This window comes from Buteo buteo, chromosome Z (genome assembly GCF_964188355.1).
Source record: "Buteo buteo chromosome Z, bButBut1.hap1.1, whole genome shotgun sequence".
NCBI lineage: Eukaryota > Metazoa > Chordata > Aves > Accipitriformes > Accipitridae > Buteo > Buteo buteo.
Window position 1 is genome coordinate 20,028,356 of NC_134204.1, and position 22,254 is coordinate 20,050,609.

The following is a 22,254-nucleotide window of genomic DNA, read 5'->3' on the forward strand; positions in this document are numbered from 1 at the left end:
GACAAAAATGCAGCCATGCATTTGCAGCTAAAGGCTTTTGCATGAGGTATGGCAAAGTAGGCCAGACCATGAACTAGTCCTCAACAATGCCATGAAATGAGCTGTCACAAACTGGAGGTCTTAACTGCCTTTATTTGAGCAAGTGAGGGGTTAGTTTATGCATAAAAGCACCAACTACAAAAGCTGCAAGATGAGTTTTGAACAATAAAAGTACATTCTAAGTAGAACCACTGTCATTGAGGCAATTGTCCATAAATTGCTTCTGACATATAATATACATAAATATTAGGGTAGTACAGACATACAACACAAGCGGATGCAGCTACAGCCCATGCTGTTCCACTGCAGAACATGATCAGAAATACAGGTAGAGAACTGGACAGTGTTTATGGAGCAGAAGGGAAGCCTCTAACTCTGCAAGTCCCCAAACGCTTAGTAAGTGAACATTTGAAACCGTGCTTGCTAAGAGTTTGGGTTTGGCTATAATACTTAGGTTCCAAAGAACTGAAGGACCATCTAATAAGGGAAGACAGATATTTAGGTGACAGAGCTTAGATCAGACTACAAAAGTAGGGAGACATTCAAAGGAACAGCTTTTATTTGCAGGTCAGATCTAACATATACTAAAGATACAGACAAACTAAGAATCTATTAGATCTCTGTATTTCACACTTAATGGAAATATCTGCGTTATGAAGCTTTGTATTTCTTACGTATCATTTTCCGTGATTTCACAACTCTGTAGCAGCAATAAAGAGTCAAAATGCCCATCAGTAAGATGAGAATGATTCCAGAAGTAAAGCCTGCCTGTTAAGAGGGAGAAATACATTTTACTTTATCAGTAACACTACAGAAAAATGAAGAGCAAGCCATGTTGCCAAAAACATTTTCATACACATACACTTCTAATAGTTCTACCTGTTTTATTCCCCATGGGATACTTAATATAGATGTACCCATCATTGTATTCCATATCATAAATCTAGGAAGAAAAGAAAAAAGCCAGTGAATAATTTAAGAAGCACTCTTACTTCATACTACCCTCTTAGCTGCAACAGTTATGCATACAATTCACTAATAATGCATTTTCTGGCTAATATATGGCAAGGTGCTTAACATACATTGTCACTACACTGGAGTTTTTACCATAGCCATCTGTGCAACTGTCAACTTTAAAAGCAGTTCCTAATGGACTGTACACGTAGATTTCATCAGGTGCTGGAAGTACATGATCAGGAGCAATCTAACAAATGGGAAAAAAAAAAAAAAGACTTATTAGTAACACCAAAGTAACTATTGTCCCAAATACAGCAAGCCAACTGTTGTAAATCACAAAATCTTTCAATGAAAAATGCATTAAAAAAAAAAGGTTGCCCTACATTAATTTTCTCCCCATGAGAAAAAAACAGTTGATAGGATTTTTAGCTAGACAGCAGAAAAACAGATTTTTCTTCTACAAAATGTAACATACTATGCACAGACTATATTAGTTCAATCATTGCAGCTGACCACTGCTTAAATCCTCTTATAGATGGGAGAAAGGAGTACACACATTTGAGCAGCCTGGACCACTGTTAAAAAAATTCAAGCTGTTTGTCTGTTTTCTGTGGATGGTGAAGGCATTGCACAAAAAGTCAATCACAACTTGTGATAACACAAGACCTTACTAAGGCACTCAGCTACTAGATATTTACCTCAAAGCAAGCTGCAGAGCAATCTTCCCCCTACTTTTATTCGTGCTTCTTTTATAAACCTTGGCTGTGGAAGACCCAACATGCCAGACACCACTCAGTTAATCTGGCCCTGTCTTTGCCTTACCAATGCCCTGTCTGCGGGAGACGTGAGCCTGCTGTAGTAATGAATTCGCTTATTCATTGCTGAAGCTTCATCAGTGACTCTTTGCATGTCCTCGTTCACACTGACTATGTTTGTAGGCTCCACATGAAATGGTCTAAAGGAGGGGAAAAAAAGAAAGGAAAACCCTTAAAACCCTAGAATACAAGGGCTAACATACAACTCAGAAAACAGCTTAGCATCACTCAGGATGAGTCTGTCATTCACTGACACAAAGCAAATGCAAAAGTATCACTGCCATAAGGTAAGCTGCCATCCATGAAAGAATCATGTGTTTATATCATCCACTTTAAAATGGCCTCTTGTGCAGATTCTGTGGGGCAACATAACATCAAAATTCAGACCTAATATCCAGTCTATTAGTTCTCAACAATGAGTCACACCAGAACTACATGTTAAATAAGCTTGGCCAAGCTTATTAGTGCCTTTAACCAGTGTTGCCAGAACTACTGATGAGGAACAGAGGTAGAAACAGAAAGCGTGAGAATGCAGAAGCAGAAAAGAGACAAAGAGAGGAATGAGTGGTGGTAATGAGGACCACCTATGAAAAAAGGCTAGGAACTACTAAGCTACCCCAAAACACTGTAGGAAATTGTGTTTAATGGGGAAGGAACCAAGCCCAAGTAAGTCCTTGTGCTCATACTATTTTTAAGCCAATGCAACCAGGAATGGAATTTGTCACAGAACATGAAACAACAGATGCCCACTCGCAGTTCTGAGCTACTTCACGACTTCCTTTCAGATTTAATTAGGGTAATCGCAGAGAACAGGACTGTCATCAACAGAAGTCCTACGTCTCTCATACAGAGATGTACAGAATACAGGTGGTCTCCCTTACCTCTTCCCCAGATGAGTTAGACTGCAGGCATAGTCACAGCCACTAAAGGAGAAAGCAGCCACACCACATGCCCCTTGTTTTCTCTACACACACATAGGTACAGAGCAAGCAGAATGAAAACTGCTCCTGGAGTTTCAACACAACACAAATCGGCTTCTCGCAAAGGGTGCTACCAGAGATATGCAATGTAAGCAAGATATTGCAAAGATTTTTTTTTTAATCAAGCGTAATTTCCTTCCATATAGGCATACTATACTATTGCCTAAATGCGACATTCACTCCTAGCACTGACAGGCTAATTTTTCACATAAGAGAGGAGATACTGGTGGCCTATAAGCCTTGATATAGGGGTTTGGGTTTTTTTCCCCTTCACCAGTGCTCTTAATTTCTAAAGCAATCTCATCAGCTTTCTGATCTTCTTCTTCCAGGTTGATATTTAAATCACTCAGAAACAAGAACTAGCCCAAAGCCAGAACCCACAAAAATACGGATCCCAACAAGTTTCAGGCTACCAAGAGCAGAAATTAGGTCAGCAATAAACCCATGCCATTTTTCCCGTAATACAAGCAGAGCCTATTTGAATTGACTGTTTTTCAATACCCATTTCTGGCTCTGACTACAAAGGAACTTGGTCAACCCCTCCTGCCCCAGCTCTCAATACTGTGACAAAGGTCCCATTCTCTTTCCCAGTGAATCATTAAGCATTTGCACCATGGCACCACCTTTCATCTGGAAGGAAGAAAAGGAATACAGCTCTGAAGCTGGTTGTTATATCTTTGGAAGACATGAAGGTAGGTCCTTATTCCTGTGTGCTTAAGGGGACACAGCAGGCAAGAGTATTTATGGGACTAATAAAAACTGACAAAAGTGGAAAACAGAGAAAAATAACTTCCTTCTCCACAAATTCATTCTTTCATCTTAGACTTCATTAATTCTTGCATCTTCCTTCATCATGGAAAAAACTGCTTAGGCTTACTAAGCCATTTCCCACTCACTGAAATGAAAGTGAACACATTTTCAATTTTTAAAGCATTCTCAACTGACTCTTTTTTCCCATGTCTATGACATAAAGGGGGAAATTCCCGTTTTGTGTGTGGACTTCTGTGGTGTTCTTATAAACAATTAAGAGAGATACCGCAATTAAACAGGAATACATTTTAAGCAATAGTTTTATTACTCAAGGCAGAGGCACACAGGGCTAACTAATTCCATAGGTTCGTAACGTACAAAAATACACATGGACTGTCAGCTCTAAAGGACTTCACTTGTTTTAGCTTAAAATTTATTGGGCTGATCCAATCATTGGACACTGCTAAAAAATATTTCATTAGAAGACCTCTAAAATAAAGACTGCTGTTATGAAAACAGGAAATGTAATAAGTTTAAATCCCTCCCCACCTCCAGTCAGCTCTCTGCTGTTTTCTTTTTGGAGCACTGACACACAAATTAAATTTAGAACATGAAAAGTATGTGTTTTGCTGATTTTACAGCAGCTGCACAGTGTGAAGAGCTTCATGAGGACTACCTCTTTTCCCATCTCCAGTTAATATTATTAGTACATGCTCATAAACTTCTACTGCTACTGTCAAAAAATTACACTGAGACACTTGCTTCAAAGCGAGCAGATCTGTGGCAAAGATTTCCTTCAAAATGGTGTTCAACAACTGCTGACATTGATGTCAAAGAAAATTCTTTCAGACTGGAAGACAGTGGGAGATTATTTTTTAAAGCAATTCAAATTAAAGCCATGGATGATATTAAAATTAAAATAACAGAAAACATGAATACAACATCCTATTTTATGGGGAAAGCAGTGCTATTATTAGTCAACGACCAAACAAGTATCAAGAAAAAGTTTCAGGTATAGCAAAAAACCTATCTGTCTGTAAGCAAGAAATTCTTTAGAGAAAGGTATTTCATTTTCTTCAGTATTATGAACAGAGTCTGGATTGAACAAGCAATTTATGGTCCAGCACAAAACAGAAGGGTATGATCCAGAATCTAATCTATGGGTGAGGAAAAAAAGACTAAACAACCCCAAAGAAATTCTGTGTATCTGTTACTGCTGCTTCCTGCCTGGACGGCTGCACATGTTTAATGCCGCCAGTACTTGGGCTACTTCGCCTCTTGATCCGTTCTGGTGCACATCTGTTGAGAATGAAAATTATCTAAAGCAACAATTAATTTTCTTTTTCTTAGGGTACCATTGCACTGCTAGTCTTACTGAGCAAATAACTACACTAAAATAGACTGTCCACCCATCAGTTTTACAGTTATTAGAGATCAATTTGAAACATCAGTCTGACTTGGAAGCTATATGGGCAGGCTGGGGTGCAACCTTACTCCCTGATCTCCACATTTCCCAGCCCTCAGCTATACCTAGATCAAAGAATGGTTGTTGGGCATACTCAGACAGAAGTCTGAGAAGCTCTCAAAGAAGTTTCCAAAGACTGAGATTTTCAAAGCGCAAAGCAAGTAGGATATAATCTGGGGTGTATTTTGGAAAACTCTCTTCAGGGACCTTAAGTCTGGCAGACAAGCACTCTGTAACATGCAAGCATCAGCAGCTGCAACATATTCCTAGAAAACTTTCTGATTTATACAGGCAATCATATTATATCTCTCACGTGGCAAAATGATTATGAAAAGGATGTGGGACAATGTGATCTGGGAAGGGGAGAGGTTACATGACTGGAGGGTGTGACTATCAATGCAAAACAGCGCAGACAATTTCCATGCATTGAGATAAGACTATAGCGTCCAAATGAATTCATTATATCCATACTAAAAAAAACACAATTACAATTTATATTTCAATAGCTAGCCTGAAAAACAATGCTCTTTTAACCAGGGCAAACACACCAGTAAAACACAGCTGTTTTCTACAGTACAATGAGTATGGACAAGATGCAAGAGCTCATGCAGGAGGTCCACACCTCCCATACACTACACCCTGCAGATGTACTTCAGAAGGCATTCCCAGAAAACCTGCAGCTACGCTCATCTGCTAGTTATTTCTCACTCACACAAAAGGACAGTTAATAAGAATTCTAGTGCTGGTCCAGGAAAAGAGAGAAGAGGGCTTCTGTCCAAACTTCCTCACATTATGAACTTCAGCAGCAATTTTTGCAAGCAAAGAAAATGAAAAGAGATGCTCATGATTAAAGTTGTTTCCAAATACTGTGCTAGGCAAAATTCAAGTGTTGGATTTGAAGGGTTAGGGGGAACAGCACAACAGGAAAATTTGTTTGGCAAACTACATACAATCTTGCAACTGCTAGCATCCATCAGGGTGCTACAACTTTTTTCTGGGTATTGTCAGCAATGTACCACATCTTGCAGAGCAATGAAGCAGTATGATGAATACTTACCTCAAGAAGTTTTAAACCAAATAATACTGTTTTCCAGGTACCTTTGCTGAAATATTTTTAAACAGCAAACAACTGGTTCTGGATATCTGATCAAAAGTAGTGTTCTGAGTTTTGAGCTGTGACAATATAATGCAATTTTTTGTGTCAGTGCGTCTTTTGGCTTTACATGATGGTATTAATGACTTCAAATCAGACAAACTTTTCATATTTAAATAAATACGAGAAAACCTTCTTTATAGAATGCTTAACAATTTGTTTCCTCTCCTCCAAAAAGACCACAAGGAGCCACTTTAGCTTACTGCACAGCTTGCTTTGACACCCGACATCAATCAGTTACTTTTCAGGGATGCAACAGGATTATTACACAGAAATAAAACCAGTAAATTCCTATGGCTTTATTGTTTTACTGAGTCACCAAATTATTATAGGAATGCTGTACATGGCACAGGAGAAACTAAGGAGTAAAACTGATTCATTATCATGGAAATTAAAGTAAGGAGAAAAAGTAATAAGAAGACAACTATACTCATCGGTTCCTATTAATCAGGAACTGTCTATCTGCATAGGAACATTACAGATGTCAGTGTGCTTCTCTTAAGGTAACCTGTTACAAAGAACTCCACGACTGACTTGATTTTTACTTTCTAAACTGTCTGAATTTACTTAAGCATTGTAAACAGTACACTTATAATCTATCCTATAAGACTTCTATTCTCTTGGCAATACATCTTACTTAAACTTCTTCCACATTCATATCACCATTGTCATTCTAATGATTACAGCATGACCATGCAAGTATCTTAAAATGCTGGATGCAGAACCAAAATAACCTTTCAGAGCACAATACTAAGCCACCTGTGTTGCTCACGGAATACACGTTTTAGCAAATAAAGAATCACAAGCTTTACCATACCACATTTCAAGCACTGTTCCCTCTTCTGTGTCAAAAGCAAGGCTATTTTACTCTTCTCTTACAAAGAAGTATGAAGGTTCTTAATTAAGAAGGTTCTAATTCTTCCCAGTTAGGAAGTAGTAATATTAGGAATTAGTAGAAATGTTAGCAACACAGGAAAATGAAAAGCAGGCAATGGAGTAAAAAGACCACAGGGGTGTGGAGCTATAAAAGCATAATGAATGCAGAAACGGTAGTTTTGCACAGGTAAGTCCTGACCATTGTCTACCATTTTGCAAGTTAAATGAACTTTGAAAATAAAAGGGAACCAACCACTTCTGCATGAAAAAGGCTTCTCTGACTCTCCTGTACAGACACTGTTTAATTTATAACTGTTTAACTTCACCTACTGATCTCTTCAACATCGTGTGAGAACACTAAGGGACTTCAAAAAGAATAGAAAAAGGAAGGTTTGATCCCCCTTTAGCAGGGGGCACTGCCCAGTTTTTTCATATGCAAAACAACCAACACAAAACATCATTTGTTTCTCTGAAGGTTCAAGTATTCCTGAAGACAACTGCAGTATCTGTTGACAATAAGTAGATTTAAAGAGCAGTCAGAAGGAAAAAAGAAACTCCCTCTCTTGCATACAATAATCATCAATAAGCCATTGCACCAACGACATTCTAGTTTTTAAAGGGACCTACAAAACGGGCAAAACACACCTGATACGGTGTAATTCAGGTCTCTGTGGACGAACAATAACATCCTCTTCAAAAGGATTAAAAGTGGCTTTATATTTTCCCCAAATTAGCAAAAGAATACTAGACTAAATAATTTACAATTCTAAAAAACAATTAACTTATTGTTCTTATGTAAACACTAAAAAGCCTTTCAAAAATCCCAAATCCTCCAAGCTGTTAAGAAAACCAAATAACTATGTAAATGCCGTCGAATCTCAAACAACCCAAACAAAAGAACAGAACAGCACTAAGACAGACAAACAGCAATTATAAGCAAATCACACAAAACACTTCAAGAGCTATCTCAATCAAAGCAAAATGACCACCTACCAACGTCTGATCAGGTTTCTGAATAGTGAGTTAAAAAAAGGAGCAAACTAAGCAGAGCAAATCAGGTACTATTGCACTTGCACTGTTTGGTACTTTTACGCATGAGAAACCTCTCTCCCTGGAGCTGCTACTCCCTAAAGCTCTAATGAAGAAGCCCTTCAAATGCGCCCACTGTTCTGACCACAAGGGACACGGACCCTGATGGCCTGCTCCTCCTCATTCCTTCTTCTAAAACTGTGGCTGCCTCTTCTAATACACACACATGGAGTTCAACGTTGATTTCCAGGACTTCCTGTTATCCTAGCGCTCATGCCCTTCGTCTTTGTGCCTCTGCATGCTTGGAAGGCAAAAGATTAAGCTATAGAAAATGGGAGAATGAACTCCGGGGACGAGCAGTAAGGCCAAAGTGGATGGATCTGCAAAGCTGGAGGTTGTGGAGGTGGGAACACAATCCAAGTACACGCTTCTGCTTTTGGGGCGGGAACCAAATGCCACATGCTATATGACCTCTTATGAAGCTGAGTGTCCAAACTTAAGAAATCACAAGAAAAAAAAAAACACACAAGGAGGAAACAATACCTAACCTCAGTTTTGAAAAGCAGATCTTGACATTTTGATGTATCACCAAGGTGTAAACTTCTCTTGTTGCTACTGCATCACCACACCACCTGAAACCCAGTGCTTCTCAAACAGAAAACAAACTTCCTCCAACACAGGGAGCTCCTAAAAGCCATATAAATTAGCAGTCGCCTTATGCCAGGAGGGCCCTGAGCAGCTCAGACACTCCTCAGAAAGAAGATAAAGCAAGAATTCATAGTCATTTTGCACATTTCCTTTTCCCACCTGAAAGTACTCTACCATTTCCTAACCTTTATACACACAATTCTGTATGCTCCTACACCTGTGCTCCATTTGTTCCCCTGGGCTCACTCAGACACTTATCTTCCTGCCTTTGCTCCCAGAGAAAAAGGAAGATCGCTTAGCCCCTGGCTAAGGTTTAAGTAGGCTTTCGTGGTTTTCCAAGGCTGCAGATTGAGATAGCAGCAAAATGCTATTATCAAGAACATTTTTTTTGCTGAAGTGGGCCCCAACAAGATGATTTTGTATACAACAGTGCCATCTTTAGTTCCTTCAGGAAAACTGTTTTACTGAAATATGAAGCTGGATGCAAAGGGAAAAATAAGAACCTTAAACAGGGTCCAAGAGGTACCACAGGGCTATTCCTTCGCCTAGAAATGCAGAGCAGGTGCCTCCAGCTAGCATCAGAAAGGCAGTGCCCACTCCAATCTCCAATTTGGTTCCATGACCAGCTCACAGAAATCTGCGACAGCAGAGGAAGTCTCCCACTCCAACCTCCTTGGGGGAACAGAGCTGTTAAACTCTAAGAAAACATGCAAAATAACCACTTAGCTAGATATGTATTATTTTCACAGGCATGGCAAAAGGCTGGGCTGATGAATTTTTCATATTTGCTCAATCTCAAAAAATACTACCGTTTTTTTCTTACAGGCAATAAAGGTCGCTCAATTCCCTCAGTACTAGCAAATAATGTATTTTTCCAGCATCATTTGCAGAATCCATACAGAGCCACTTACACATACTGGCAGCCATTAATCTACACCATCTGGCAAGCCTTCTTGCATAGTCTCAACATTTCAGTTTGTTGCGCTAAGTAAAAACCATCATGCCTCAGTATACACACGATATTCCGTGTCTGAAGAGCACTTTAAAGGCCACACGCCAAGTTCTTATTACAGCACTCACTCTGAAGTGATGTCAATAGAAGAGTCTTATCCTTATAGACAAAACACAATACGAACATCTGTTCACCCAGTGCTTGGAAATAATATCATATAGAGACAAAGTAGGAACTGTTTGTACTCAGATCCTGGTTTCCAAATGTTTGTCTTCTGTCTTTGTAGGATTCTGTCGCTAAAAGCAAAGATTAAACAACTAATTGCTATATAATCATTCTGTAGGTTCAGCCTTCCTCATACCTTTTGCACTTAAAGTCTTCTGGATTAAACTGTATATTCATGATTCCATAATTGCTTTCATCGCCTCCGACAGGAACCAAGAGAGGTTTGGTATCCTCTTCCATATTTGGTGAATGTGCCACCTCCTTCTAGATTCTGTCAGTTATTCTGACCTAAAAAAAAGGAAACAAGGCAACCACAGGTAAGTAAAACTGTGTCCCTGCTATGAATTTAACATTGGCAGAGTCCCACAGCTTCAGAAGCTCCTGGGATGAAAAGCACCAGAAAATCCCTTCAATTTGCCACTTGGTAATTCTCATTCCATAATGCAAACATCACAGGGCAAGTACAGCGGGGACAGTATTTTTTACAACACACTATCCATTTAAGTAAAGTGCTCAATGTACAATTGTGCTCTGAATCTCTTTTAGCACAGCAAGAGGCAATATAAATTAAAGGAATATGATGGATGGTGTTGTTTATATTGGTACTGAAACAGGTTTGTAAAAAGTAAGGCTAGGAATCTGAATTTCCTTTGAGCTACCACAGCTAAGAATCGAGTCCACTGTGTGCAAATTAACATGAAATATATTCATACATAGGTCTTACCTTCTTGCTTTCAAAGCATGGGACTCCTTTTCTTACTGCTCCACTGTAAGACCAGTGTGATTTTTAAAGGAGCTGTCTTTCCAATTTGCAACAGCAGAGCCAAGAACAATTTATTAGTTATTAGAGACTATTGTTTCACTAAATTATTTCAAACTTTGCAGCAGGCACATATGCAGTTTTCCAGTATATTTCCCAGAATAAAGATCACATAATTGCAGTCTACTGTGTCCAGGCTCTTTGAATTAAAGGCAATAAATGGTTTAATAACACATTAATAATAATGTATTATATGCATTCAGAGCACTCCTGGCCAAACAATGGGGAGCAGATCACTTTTAAGATTATAGATTTCCACTTAGACTGAGTTAGTCCTCACATGGGACTTGCTGTGATCTCATGTGCAGCTGAATTAATGTAACAGCTTTAACAGCTCTCACCCCTGCTACCTCCTGAAGAATTCCTCAGCCAGGACTACTTCTTCAAACACACGGTAGAAGTATCTGCTCTTTCGGTGGAACTGTTTCCTGATGCTTTAGAATGTTCGACAGGCTGACAGAAAGAGATAAGAACCAGAGCTGGCACAAGATAAGGAAGAACGGCACTGGATGTTTGAAACCTGGGGTGGTGATGGAGGAAGGTAAGATAGGAAGAATGAGGTGTGTGTCATCCTCCTGTATCCTCAGCGAAATACACTGTAAAGGCCCAATCCCCCAAACTACATCAACCTAAGTTAAGCACTGCTTCTATTCCTTCCTAGCTGTATGTTGCCAATCCTCTCTCATTAGCTCATCCTGCCTAAGTAAAAAAAATCCCAAAGAATTTGAAGGAGAGGATGAAAAAGGAAGGAAAGTTAGCAGTTTTCAACCATGTTGACTCTCTGGGGTTCAAACAATTGCTAAAGGAGGAGTGGGAAAACACTGAAGGAGCGCATGACTGGGACTGCCAAAGCACTAAGTCTGGCTCAACCTGCTGAGGAGGTGCGTTTTAGATGACAGGGACCCGCTCCCCCTCTCCCTCCCTGCCGCTGGTGTGCTGTGCACAGGTAATGGCTCTCTGCTCTCCAGGGGAGGGGACCACCGGAGGCTCCAGTTCATGGAAATGCTACTGAAAGCACTAGTCCTGCCCTTGACAGCTTAAGGGCATTTGTGTGATCCCACACTAAACAGGACTGGGAAGACTGATCGGGATGAAAGTTAACCATTCTTTCCCTTGCTTTAAATCCAAAGCTTGGGGCTTGTTGTCTGGCTGCACACATTCACGTGCTTGTGCAAAGTGGCGATAGTCCATGGGTGAAGCCATTTCATCTGGCAGTGCTGCCAGTCTCCTCCTAGTTTCAGCATCCATGACGAGATTGGAACAAAGTTACTGAGGCATGATTATGAGTTTAAAGGCATGATTTTCTCTTGTTCATTTTAGCTCTTTGAGAGGATATAACAAGCTATCATTGATAATAACCCAGGCAATCTTAAGAGCCTTATTTGCACTCCCTGATAGCATCCTCTTTCTCTTGCACTTCATTTTTGCTGTCACACTCTCTAATGCTTTTTCCTCTCCTCCTTCCAGAGCCTTTACTAGATGGGGCTTCTCTTACCTACTTTAACTTACTGTTTCCTCTCTTCTGCCACTCTAGCCCTTCTACGAACCATCAGCTCAGATTCTTTGCCCTAAAATCCTTCTCTTCCACATTATTGCTGCTGGTTCTTTGGCCTCAACTGAATGTCTTACATTCTCTCATCCTTCTCAGCTCCTCTGGTGATGCTCAGTTTACAAATTCCTGCTCAACTCCTCTCTATTTTCTGTCTCTTCTACACACTGCCAAAATTGCTTTACAAACTTGCCTTTACTAAGCACTGCTTACAATGAGATTTCTTAGTTCACAGCAATATTTTTATTTCATGTGGCACTCTGTTCCCTTCCAAACCCCGTTTATAGCTCTCCTCTTGTTCACTTCTTTCCTATTGATTTCCCTTATCTTTCTAGAGCTCTAGGTCACCTCCTTCCTCCCTACTGATTCCCTGCACACTCCACTGTTAAATTCATCCCAGTGCACACCAACTTCCTTCAGCAGCTAAATACTTCTGAAACAAACCCAAAGACCCCAGGGATTTCATGCACTGCTACAGATATCCACCTACTCCTCTGACATTCCCATTACAGAATACTTTTTGCATCCCTCTGACCACCCCTGAAGACACCAGCCTTCATGTACTTTTATTTTTTGCTTTTAATTGTCACCTCTAGATTCTACAGCCTCCTTCTTTCTAAGACGTCACCAGTGGTCTTGGGTAGAAGACTGGTAATGTGGCATTATCTTCTTTTATTCCATTCTTTTCTCTTTTTCACCTTAACATCCTGCATGCTTTTTCTGAACAGATACACCTCAGATACAGATCCCTCACTCATTCTGCATTTTACAAATATCTCTGAGTTTAAATCACACTTTGGATTCAGTCATAAAAATGCAGATGAAAATTTAAATTCCTAATGACTGAACTGAAATTTGAAATAAATTCAAATCCCAAATACTCAGAAGTGTTTTTAGCCAGAACTTTCCAGAAGACTGTGGTGCTGAGATCCCTTCCTTCCACAGGCCCTGGTTTACGGTGCAGATAAAGCAGACACGACATGCTAATTTAAGATACTGCTTTGAACACATCCATTCCTTAAAACCTGTTGTAAATAATGTATTTGTGCTTTACAATTCAATCTGACAAATGCAGACAACATTGATCACCAGTTTGATTTTTTCTGCACTATGGCTATAAATAAAGAACTCAGAACATTTTATAGTATTCTGTAAAGAAAAATAATCCTTCCAAAACATAGCATACACTAAGTTTGGCTTGACAGTGTGATTTGGGGCTTATGGAGTTGTTGTTTACTGACCCTCTAGGGTCTACTTAAAAGCTGGATTGGCAAAACCAACCTATTTTTTAAGTGCTTATTGTTAAGAACAGGTAGGTGAAGCTTATGACCAGCAAATTGATTACAAATAGATGCAGCTATCACATATGTCAAGTCTGCAGCTAGAGCCAGTACAGCTTAAAAGACAATCATAAGCAGAAGAGCAAAATGAAGAAGAATGAACCTGATCAACCTCTCTTTTATCTAATTTCTACCGCTTTTGGCTGGACTGCAGTCTCAATAAACATTTTTAATACACGGGATGGAGCCAGTTGTGCCGTCTGAACTTACTGCCTGACAGTTTCCATTACAATAACCTCTTCTCAACTGCTTACTTTCCTAGTGTCCTAGTTACCTAAAGATTTTTTTATACCGGGTATCTGATCTATGCTCACCTCATTCCAGAGGTTTCTTTTAAAAACCTGTGATATGACATGCAGTATTTGCTATATGGTCTTAAAAAAGCCTGTAATCAGGATGGGGATGTCTAACACAAGGAATTCATGTCAAAAATCAAAGTTGCTTGACAAACCTCATTCTGTTTCTATATTTCATGATACACTGTGCTTACAGTTTCCATGAGGCCACTGTTGCATTTGGAGAATTACTATGGATCTCTGGGAATTAATGTATGGCTGCTTAGAAATGGAGAAGGCTCTTTTAAAGATATCTGACTCATTTGCTGTCAAACTGGATTTTACTGCAAGTGGGAAAGAGGTTCCTGCCAGCTGTAGCGTATCTGGAGTTGGTGATACGAATTCACGGTACTTTGTCTTCAGCAGTGCTATGAGTTACAAAAGCATCACTGTTCCCTGTTGCTCATTCTCACAGTCTTTCCTCCCCCTATTTGTGGTGGCGCAGCTATGTGTCTTCTTTCTTGTCCTGGTGGAAAGAACAGGACTGGGGAATAGATCTGGCTAAAAAAATAAATCTAAAGAGGAAGATAATTGTTTTGGGTCTTATCTGGGGTTGTCTGGGTTGTAGTTCTCCAGAACCAGCAGTTTCACTGCCCATTTGAAGAGACACAGGTATGGTTTGTGGAAGAAAGAAGGCAATGCTAGAAGCATAACTAAAACGACAGCCTGAAGGACCACCTACCTCTGACAGTATTTTCCCTGTTTTTTTCCTTCTGCTCAGAACCTTCGTCACGTAACGCTGCAAAACAAAAGAGCATTTGTGCTGTGACCACTGAATGATGTTAAATATTTTGAAAGCAACCAAGTGACTCTCAAACTGAGCATTCAAAATTAGTGGATTTTTCCTTGTGTTTTATTCCCTGTCCTTAGAATAAGGATAATACCAATACTCGCCTTAGCTCATAGATACCTTGTGAAGAGAAATTAACTTTTATGTAAAACTTAGCTGTGATTCGTACTAAGCACTGCAAAAAATGTCAAAGAGGAGCAGTTAAAAATTTTTAAGCAGCAAATAAGGTACATCTGTCTCATGCAAAAGTGAACTGAACACTATCACTTTGCTGCTCTAATAAAACATTCCCTATTCTAAGAACTGTCCAGCCTGAGAAAAATAATGATCTGATAACTAAGTATTCCTAATCAATATCATAATTTGTATGTACCAAGATGAGGTAAGATTGCCTAAGCAATTTTAATTTTCATTAAACTTAGATAAGTTTAATAATCCAACCTTTGAATACTTCAACTTTGCAACCTCTGTTCTTTTAAACACAGGTTTCTCTGTTTAATTTTCTGTGCACAGGTACTGGCTTTGCTTTGTAACATATTTGGTAATGAATGAGAAAAAGCGATTTTCTCCTCAATATACTGCACCCTATATTCTTCTCTAAAAGTCCTTCTTGTCTCTCTAGGTCCTCTGCCATTTGCTTGTCACTATTCTACTCTTCTGCAAGTTCCCTTTTTTTACCTGGAGGGACCTGCTTTCTGTCTTCTTCTGCCACAACCATCATGCCTCTCCTAACTTCTACTAGTGGCAGCAAAGATGGAAGATCAGAGAGACTGATAACTGCATTCTCCCACAACTAAAATCTTATTGATAAGGCAGGAACAAAGGAAGAAATTTTATGTTTTCCCCTGCAGCATGCTGTATTGCTGCTGAGGGGAAAAGGCTGTAAGAATGTTTTCTCTGCACCCGTATTTCTTTTCCTTTGTAACTCAGCTTTGGCGAGGAAAGTGTTTGGTTTTGCTTGTGAAACTCCTAATCTATCACGTAACTGATACCTGCTATGTACTCCTCCAAGCATTTGACTCCAGGAGGGAATACTCTGGCTTTGCTACCCCCATGAAAGTCAGCGTTTAGTGCTGTTGAAAACACCTCCCTAAACTTTTATGGCTGTATCTAGCATAGTTATTAAGATAAAAAGGTAGATCTGCCACAATTTCTATTATAAAGGAAATACACTCTTGATGTACCTTTGTAGTACCAAAACCCCCACAAATCTGGAGCAATGTTGACACTAAAGCATGCTCAGTTGTCCACCTTTCACTTATGAAGAAATGGCTACATCTAGAAGGAAATTTTGAAATACTCTTCCAGACATAAAAAGCCTGTCCAAACTGTCAGCATGCTAAAATAAGTTTGGGATTCTCTTCTGGGTAAGGGCTTGAAACAGCAATTACTTTTTCCAATCATATGCTATCAATACAGTCCTAACCACTATTAGTATCTAATCACCTACATATTCAAACACCATTAATGTCAAGATATCCTTCAATGGTAAAAAGTCTGCATAGACTTTGAATCCTGTTGTCCCTTTTCTTTCCAGGATATAATTTCACTGGTTGCCTGGGGTGAAGCTGATGTAGTATGCCCTCTTGTCCTATTTGTAACTCTCCTACAAACATCTGAAGCACTACATCAGAAAGGCAGTAAAAGGGGACAAGTGGATGAGAATTTAATAATCCAGGTTTTCTGCTGCTGGTCACAAAGTGTGAAGCAATACCTAGAGGTATGCAAGTTAGTCTTCCCAGTCCAGGCTACACTCCACATGATTTTCCTTGGGTTCAGGTTCTCTCTCTGCCTGCCCCTGCCCCTGCCCCCCCCCCCCCCCATTTACAAAGTCTCAGAAGCTTCAAAGAGTGAAGATACTGACCCAGCAAATTTAAAAACCTCATTCTAGCCATGTGGCTGTGCTGTGATCTGGTCTTCTTTGTATTGGATGACAAAACTGTATTACAAATTGCTTGCACTGTGAATCTAATGATGAGTTTATGGCTCAGTTACAAATGTGTGTGTCAATGCTGTATGATGAGACACCCATCTCAACAGATCATTCAATTACAACCCAAGCAACGCAAGAGGGTTACCAAACAGGTTTACCCCATAGCAGGAACAAAACTGTGTTCAGTTAGTCCGTCATCGCATGAGCACAGACAGCGCTTAGCTGGCTTGTAGGACTGCTATTTATCGAAGAACCTTTCACAGAGGGCAGGGGGAGGAAGGCAGAGAAGGGCCATGACCACCACAGCCTCTACCATGCCATCATGGCTACCACTGCAGTTGGACGTGGTGCTGGGAAAACAGCAGCTGGAGCTCCAACAGCTGTTTATGCTCCACCTTACTAAAGCTAAAGTTGCTGCACTGACGTTCGCAGTGGTTTGGTAACAATTTCCCCATGTAGGAGACCCTGTGGACCAGCCATCATGGATGATGCCAGAACTCTTAATTTGGAAGTCATGGACCTTAAAATAAAATCACAGAACTTAGTCACCTATAAGTTGACTTTTCAACCTGTCTAATTACAGCTGCAGTCTTAAATAATTTTGTAGGAATTCTGCCACCAAAAGCTGTTCTTTCTTTGTTTTGAGATTTCTAGTGGTTCTTAAGAGGATAGCTCCCAGTCAACTAGGTTAGACAAATAAAACCGTGACAATTTAAACTGTGGACACATCTTGCTTCATTTCTTATTTAAAGCCACTACTCCCAAAACCCCACTTCATACTCACGGTTTAAATACAAGAATCCACTAATGAAAGTGTTTAGTTCAAATAAGCAAAATTATTTTTGAAAGCACTGCTTGGGGGGACCTGGTCCTCTGTTAAATTTTGAGTAGGTGAATGGATGAATAAAGCTCAAGGCATAAATCTCAAGTAAACTGCAGGCTGTGTGTGTATAAATTGTGAGAAATAAGCAGGCTCTACACTGAAAGACAAGAACTTCAAAGCAGAGTTCCTTGGTTCCTCTTTTGGGGCAGTGAGTCCTCCATCAGAAAGGACTGGAGAATACTATACCAGCCCTAAGAGTAGTAGCATACATTCAGACCTCCTTAAAACTGAGTCAGCTTGCCACTGGTTAGCTTGTCCACACTCTCCTACAACTGTATTGGGTGAAGATGATTTAAACTGTATAAGCAATGTAAACTAGTAAATTCAAGCTAGTAACTTTGGGGAGAAAAAAGACTCTTCAGTACGCAAGCTGAACCACTGTTGAGCTTCAGCGTACCTCAGACTGAACCAATGGGTATGTGGTTGCTGCCACATGATAAGTCTAAGTAAAATTAGGAAAAAATTAAAGATTAATTTGTCTTCAACAGATAAAGCTTCTATTATTTGTCTATGGATTTTTTTTTGTGGAGACTGTAAAGAAATACTTACAAGAAGATAAAGTTATCACCCTAGGGATTAACTTATATTTTTAACACTATTCTTTTTTTTTTAGGTTAATGGGTCCACAGGCCCGTCAAAACCGATGTGAGCTTTTCCCTCAGTTACGGATCGCCCCAAAAGCTTTCATGCCGCCTCTGTGCGCCAGACAACGCTCTGATGTTTTGGTCGTTTTCCCACGTAACACGTTACGGTCGAACCGGACGAGGCGCCGCCGCCGCGGGTCAGTTTCTGCGGGCCGAGCCGCTCCCACCCCGGCCCCCTCCGCCCCGCGGAGCCGGCGCCCTCGGCGGCTGGCAGGGCGCCTCGGAGCCCGAGCCCGAGCCCGCCCCGAAGGCAGGCAGCGCCCCGGCTCGGCCGGCCCGCTCGCCCGCCCGCCGCCCCCCTCAGGGGGCCGAGCAAGCCGGACGGCAGGCGGCGCTCCGGCCAGAGCGGCCGAGGCAGCGAGAGCCGCCGCCGCCGCCCCGCGTTCGTGGAGCTCCCCGAGGGCCCCGCGGCGCGTCCCCGCCGAGCCGCCCTTCCCGCCCCGCGCCCTGGCCGGGCCCGAGGGCGCTGCCAGCCGGCGCCGCACAAAGAGACGCGACTCCTCTACCTGCGGCGGCGGCACCGCTTCGCTCCGCGGCGGCAACAGGAAACGGCCGGGGCCGGGGCCGGGGCCGGTTCGGGGCCGGAGGCTCCCGGCGGCCCCCAGCTCCCGGGCGTGGCGGGCCGCGTAGTCCCCGAGGGCGGCTCCGCCGAGGAAGCCGCCCGGGCGCTGCCGAGCGCAGGACTACGCTTCCCAGGGAGCCGTGCGCGGCGCCAGGCCGGCGGGGCGGGGCTCAGCGCGCCGGGGAGCTTCCCGCCGTCGGCTGCTGCCTGCCCTGCGCCGGGCCCGGGCTCAGGGGGTGACTGCCCGTGGTGCACCGAACACGGGAAGCTAGGCGTAGCTCTGCCGAGCCTGCGGGCTCGGCCCAGGGCCGGCGGCGCCGCGGCCCTCGGTGGGCGCTCCCGCCCGCCCCGCCGTTCCTTCGTAAGGGACGCCTCCGGCTGGGCAGCCAGGCGCGCCGCTCTTCAGGCGCCGGGGCCTCGCCGCCGCGAAGGACGAGCGCTGCGGGGCACCGGGCTCCGTGCCCGGGCAAGCTGCCGAGTGAGGCCGTCGCGGCACGGCCGAGCACTTACCAGACAGCCGCGAAGAAAAGACTTGTGCTTGCTGGTGACGGTGGATGAGGTGCCTCTGTTTAGGAAAAAAAAAAAAAAAAAGCAGCGCACCCATTCCCTCCCGTGCTTCGGCCGTCGGTGTGTTGTCAACGCGGAGACCTAACGCTTGCCAAAACAAACCGCGCTGGCCCCCACGTGACTGGCCAAGCACCGCCCCTGGGCAGTGACGTACCGCGCGCCCCCGGCCCTGCCCGGCTCAGGGCGGCGTGCGACACTTCAGTTCACCGTTTTTAATCCTAGAGGGGTGGTTTTTTTTTTTTTTTGGTCCCAGTTAAGCTGGGAACATGTCCTTTTCATCACCGAAACCCTGGCTGAAGTAAAAATTCTAGGGATATCTATAGGTCATGCTTGGGAAAATGGCTGAAGCGCATGCAAGGAAGACAGCAGAGATACAGAGATAGCTTCCCCACGTGAGAACAACGTTCCACAATGTGATAAATGAATTTAGTCTCAAACAGGATTCCAATCAAAGTTAATTTATTAAATGAATAAAGGCAAGCAAATGGCACTGAGCACACCCATACCCTCTGCTCTACCAAGATGTGCGCTGTGAAAAACAACCCAGCCTCTTTTATAGTCTAACATTAGTTACATATTCATACTAGGCGTGTTCTTCTAAAAGAATCTCCACCTCCTGGTTGTGCAGGTGCGGTAGTTCTAGAAACTTCTCGAACTCTCCTCGTTGGCTGAGGGTCTTCTATACAATGTATCTCCGACCAGGCTCCCCAGGGCTTGGTCCGGCAGCAGACAACCTGTGTAACAGCCTGCAGACACAGCTGCAGCCACCAGAACCCAAACAAGTTCACAACAGACACCTCCCCCTCAACAAATGCATACAACAAAATGGCCAATACACTGCCATTTCAATACACCCTCTATTTATACACACCTTCTATTTATACATACTAAGGATCACCCCGTTCATAACCTCGCTTAATACTATGATAAATGCCTCAGTTCTCCCCTAGGATCTCATTTAACACTGTGCAGTTAACAACAAAACTGGTTTTGGGCTGGCAAAAAAGAACTATATACATATCGTCTGTCTCCTCCCAGCCTGCAGTTATACGAGGACCAACAAAATGGTTAAAGATTACATATACAGTGAGGGTCACATTTTGTTATGCAGCCCTAGCATTGTTTATTTTGACATGAATCAGATGAACGCATTTCACACACAAAAAGCGAGACACAACTCCCAGTCTGTACTGTCTGTGCAAGCGCAGCCCAAGCCAGATTGTGTGGCTAGCAGCGGGACTGCTCCTGCAAGTAAAACTGCTGTGTAATTGAATTTTCAGACTGCAGAGGAAATGAGGCAGCAGAGGCGAACACCGCCCGTCATCCTGCAATTCAACTGTGCACAAGCTCAGTCGGACCAAAACTCTTCCTTCTGTGTAGCCCAGCAAATTCACTGCCACCGTTTGCCTCTGAGCCCCTCTTAGAATCCAAGTGTATGTGGTGTCTCTTGGACAGCTGAAGATTTTGGTCAATGAGTCAGGGAGCCTGTCCCCCTGCCACCACAAGAATTTGAAATGCAATGCTGACACCACATGCTGGTGCTATGAAAGTGAATTAAACTAAAACCTGCAAAAGTAGAGATGTGTGAAAACCTCATTTCTTTTGAGCATGCAAGCATCTCGTGTTGCTCTTGCAAGCCTGCCTTCTGTGTCCTATGCTTATGAAAGACTTATATAGTTACTATTACAGCAGATAGATGACCTGTACTTCATTGCATTCTTGGTCACCAACTATGGTCCTCGAATTATGCTTAGGGAAAATGTTATATTGTAAGAACTGCAAGCGAGCCAAACAGAAGTGTAGAGATTCCTCCTGCTCCCTCATGAAAACTGCTGCCAACAGCTGATGTCACAAAAGGGTGTTCAGTCACAGTCCTGCAGTATTTGTGCTGTGGCTTTCTATTCTGATGACACATTACCTTCTGGGCAAAGAGTGTCCCTTCCTACATGCCTGGGCACTGTCTATAAAAATGGGAGCCTAAATTCATTTAGGACCTCTTGGTACAACTGTAAGACAAAGAGGGTATTAAATCCGGCTCTTTCAAAAATTTCCACCTCACACTATGTTGAATATTCTTTTGATTTAGCTTTAAGGTATACTTTGCTCTGTACTTGCAGGTGTAAGATAATTATCATGCACAAATTCATAAAATTGAGGCATTATAGAACATTATAGTAGATGAACAAGTAACTTGTCCCATCACTGCAGAGGCATGGTCATGTGGCTAACAAACTTAGCTGGTTTTGCATTTTGTTGGCGATTACTCCAGCTTTCTTTCTGAAAAATACTCATAATACATCAGGATGGCATTTAAGATGTAGAAACTGCGTCACACTCAAAATCTTGTTTGTGGGCAAAGAAAAAGCACACCTTATATTTAAGTAAAGCCAAGAATTTTTTGTTAGTGTAACTGAAACCCTAAGAGTCTAATCATTATTGGTCCAGCTCTGTTACACAAAAAGAAAGAAGAAAATTCTTCATACATGCGCTTACTTTCTACCCCTTTTCCTGGTGTTATGCTCACCCTTCTGCTGCTTCTCTGGGTCCTGAGGTTGGTGGTTTCATTCTTGGGTGGTGGTGAGAGGAGGGGAAGTTATGGCAAGTTGTCAGCATCTAGAGTCCTTCTCTGGGAGGAATGTGATCTTTATGTTGCTGGTTTCTTCCTCCTCACTCTAGGGGGTCATATTCACACTTGGGGTTATTTGGTAAGTTTTTGTAATATACTTTTATATGCCTTTCTGGTGATCTGCAGCTCCATCTTACAGTACTTGAATGTACTGTATAAGATATCGTTTATGTATGTTGGATACTACTTTGTTCTCTTTTAGCTCTAGGTAACTTTGCTTGAGTGGGGCTGGTTGGACAAAATGACCTCAAGGGTAGTCAGCAAACATCTTGTGCAACTTGTGCCGTGCCACCATGGCTTACAACGAATTGTTAGC

At 42.1% G+C, this 22,254-nt stretch overlaps 1 protein-coding gene across 7 annotated transcripts in view; it reads right to left on the reverse strand.

The window, feature by feature from the left end:
- Window positions 1-19,590, reverse strand: part of SLC38A9 (solute carrier family 38 member 9) — a 53,774-nt gene extending 34,184 nt beyond the window's left edge. The window contains exons 1-8 of one of the 7 annotated variants that reach the window (XM_075021254.1): window positions 19,256-19,580; window positions 14,616-14,672; window positions 11,051-11,162; window positions 10,026-10,177; window positions 1,819-1,951; window positions 1,122-1,243; window positions 919-982; window positions 714-807 (exon numbers count right to left, since the gene is read on the reverse strand). In XM_075021254.1, coding sequence (XP_074877355.1) covers window positions 714-807; window positions 919-982; window positions 1,122-1,243; window positions 1,819-1,951; window positions 10,026-10,129 — 517 coding nt within the window. In that variant the 5' untranslated portion in view covers window positions 10,130-10,177; window positions 11,051-11,162; window positions 14,616-14,672; window positions 19,256-19,580. Of the gene's footprint in view, window positions 1-713; window positions 808-918; window positions 983-1,121; window positions 1,244-1,818; window positions 1,954-10,025; window positions 10,178-11,050; window positions 11,163-14,615; window positions 14,673-18,689; window positions 18,838-19,255 lie in introns of those variants that run through there. The other 6 variants (XM_075021255.1, XR_012649090.1, XM_075021251.1 and 3 more) reach the window with 6 other exon arrangements.
- Between the last annotated feature and the right edge of the window lie 2,664 nt (window positions 19,591-22,254).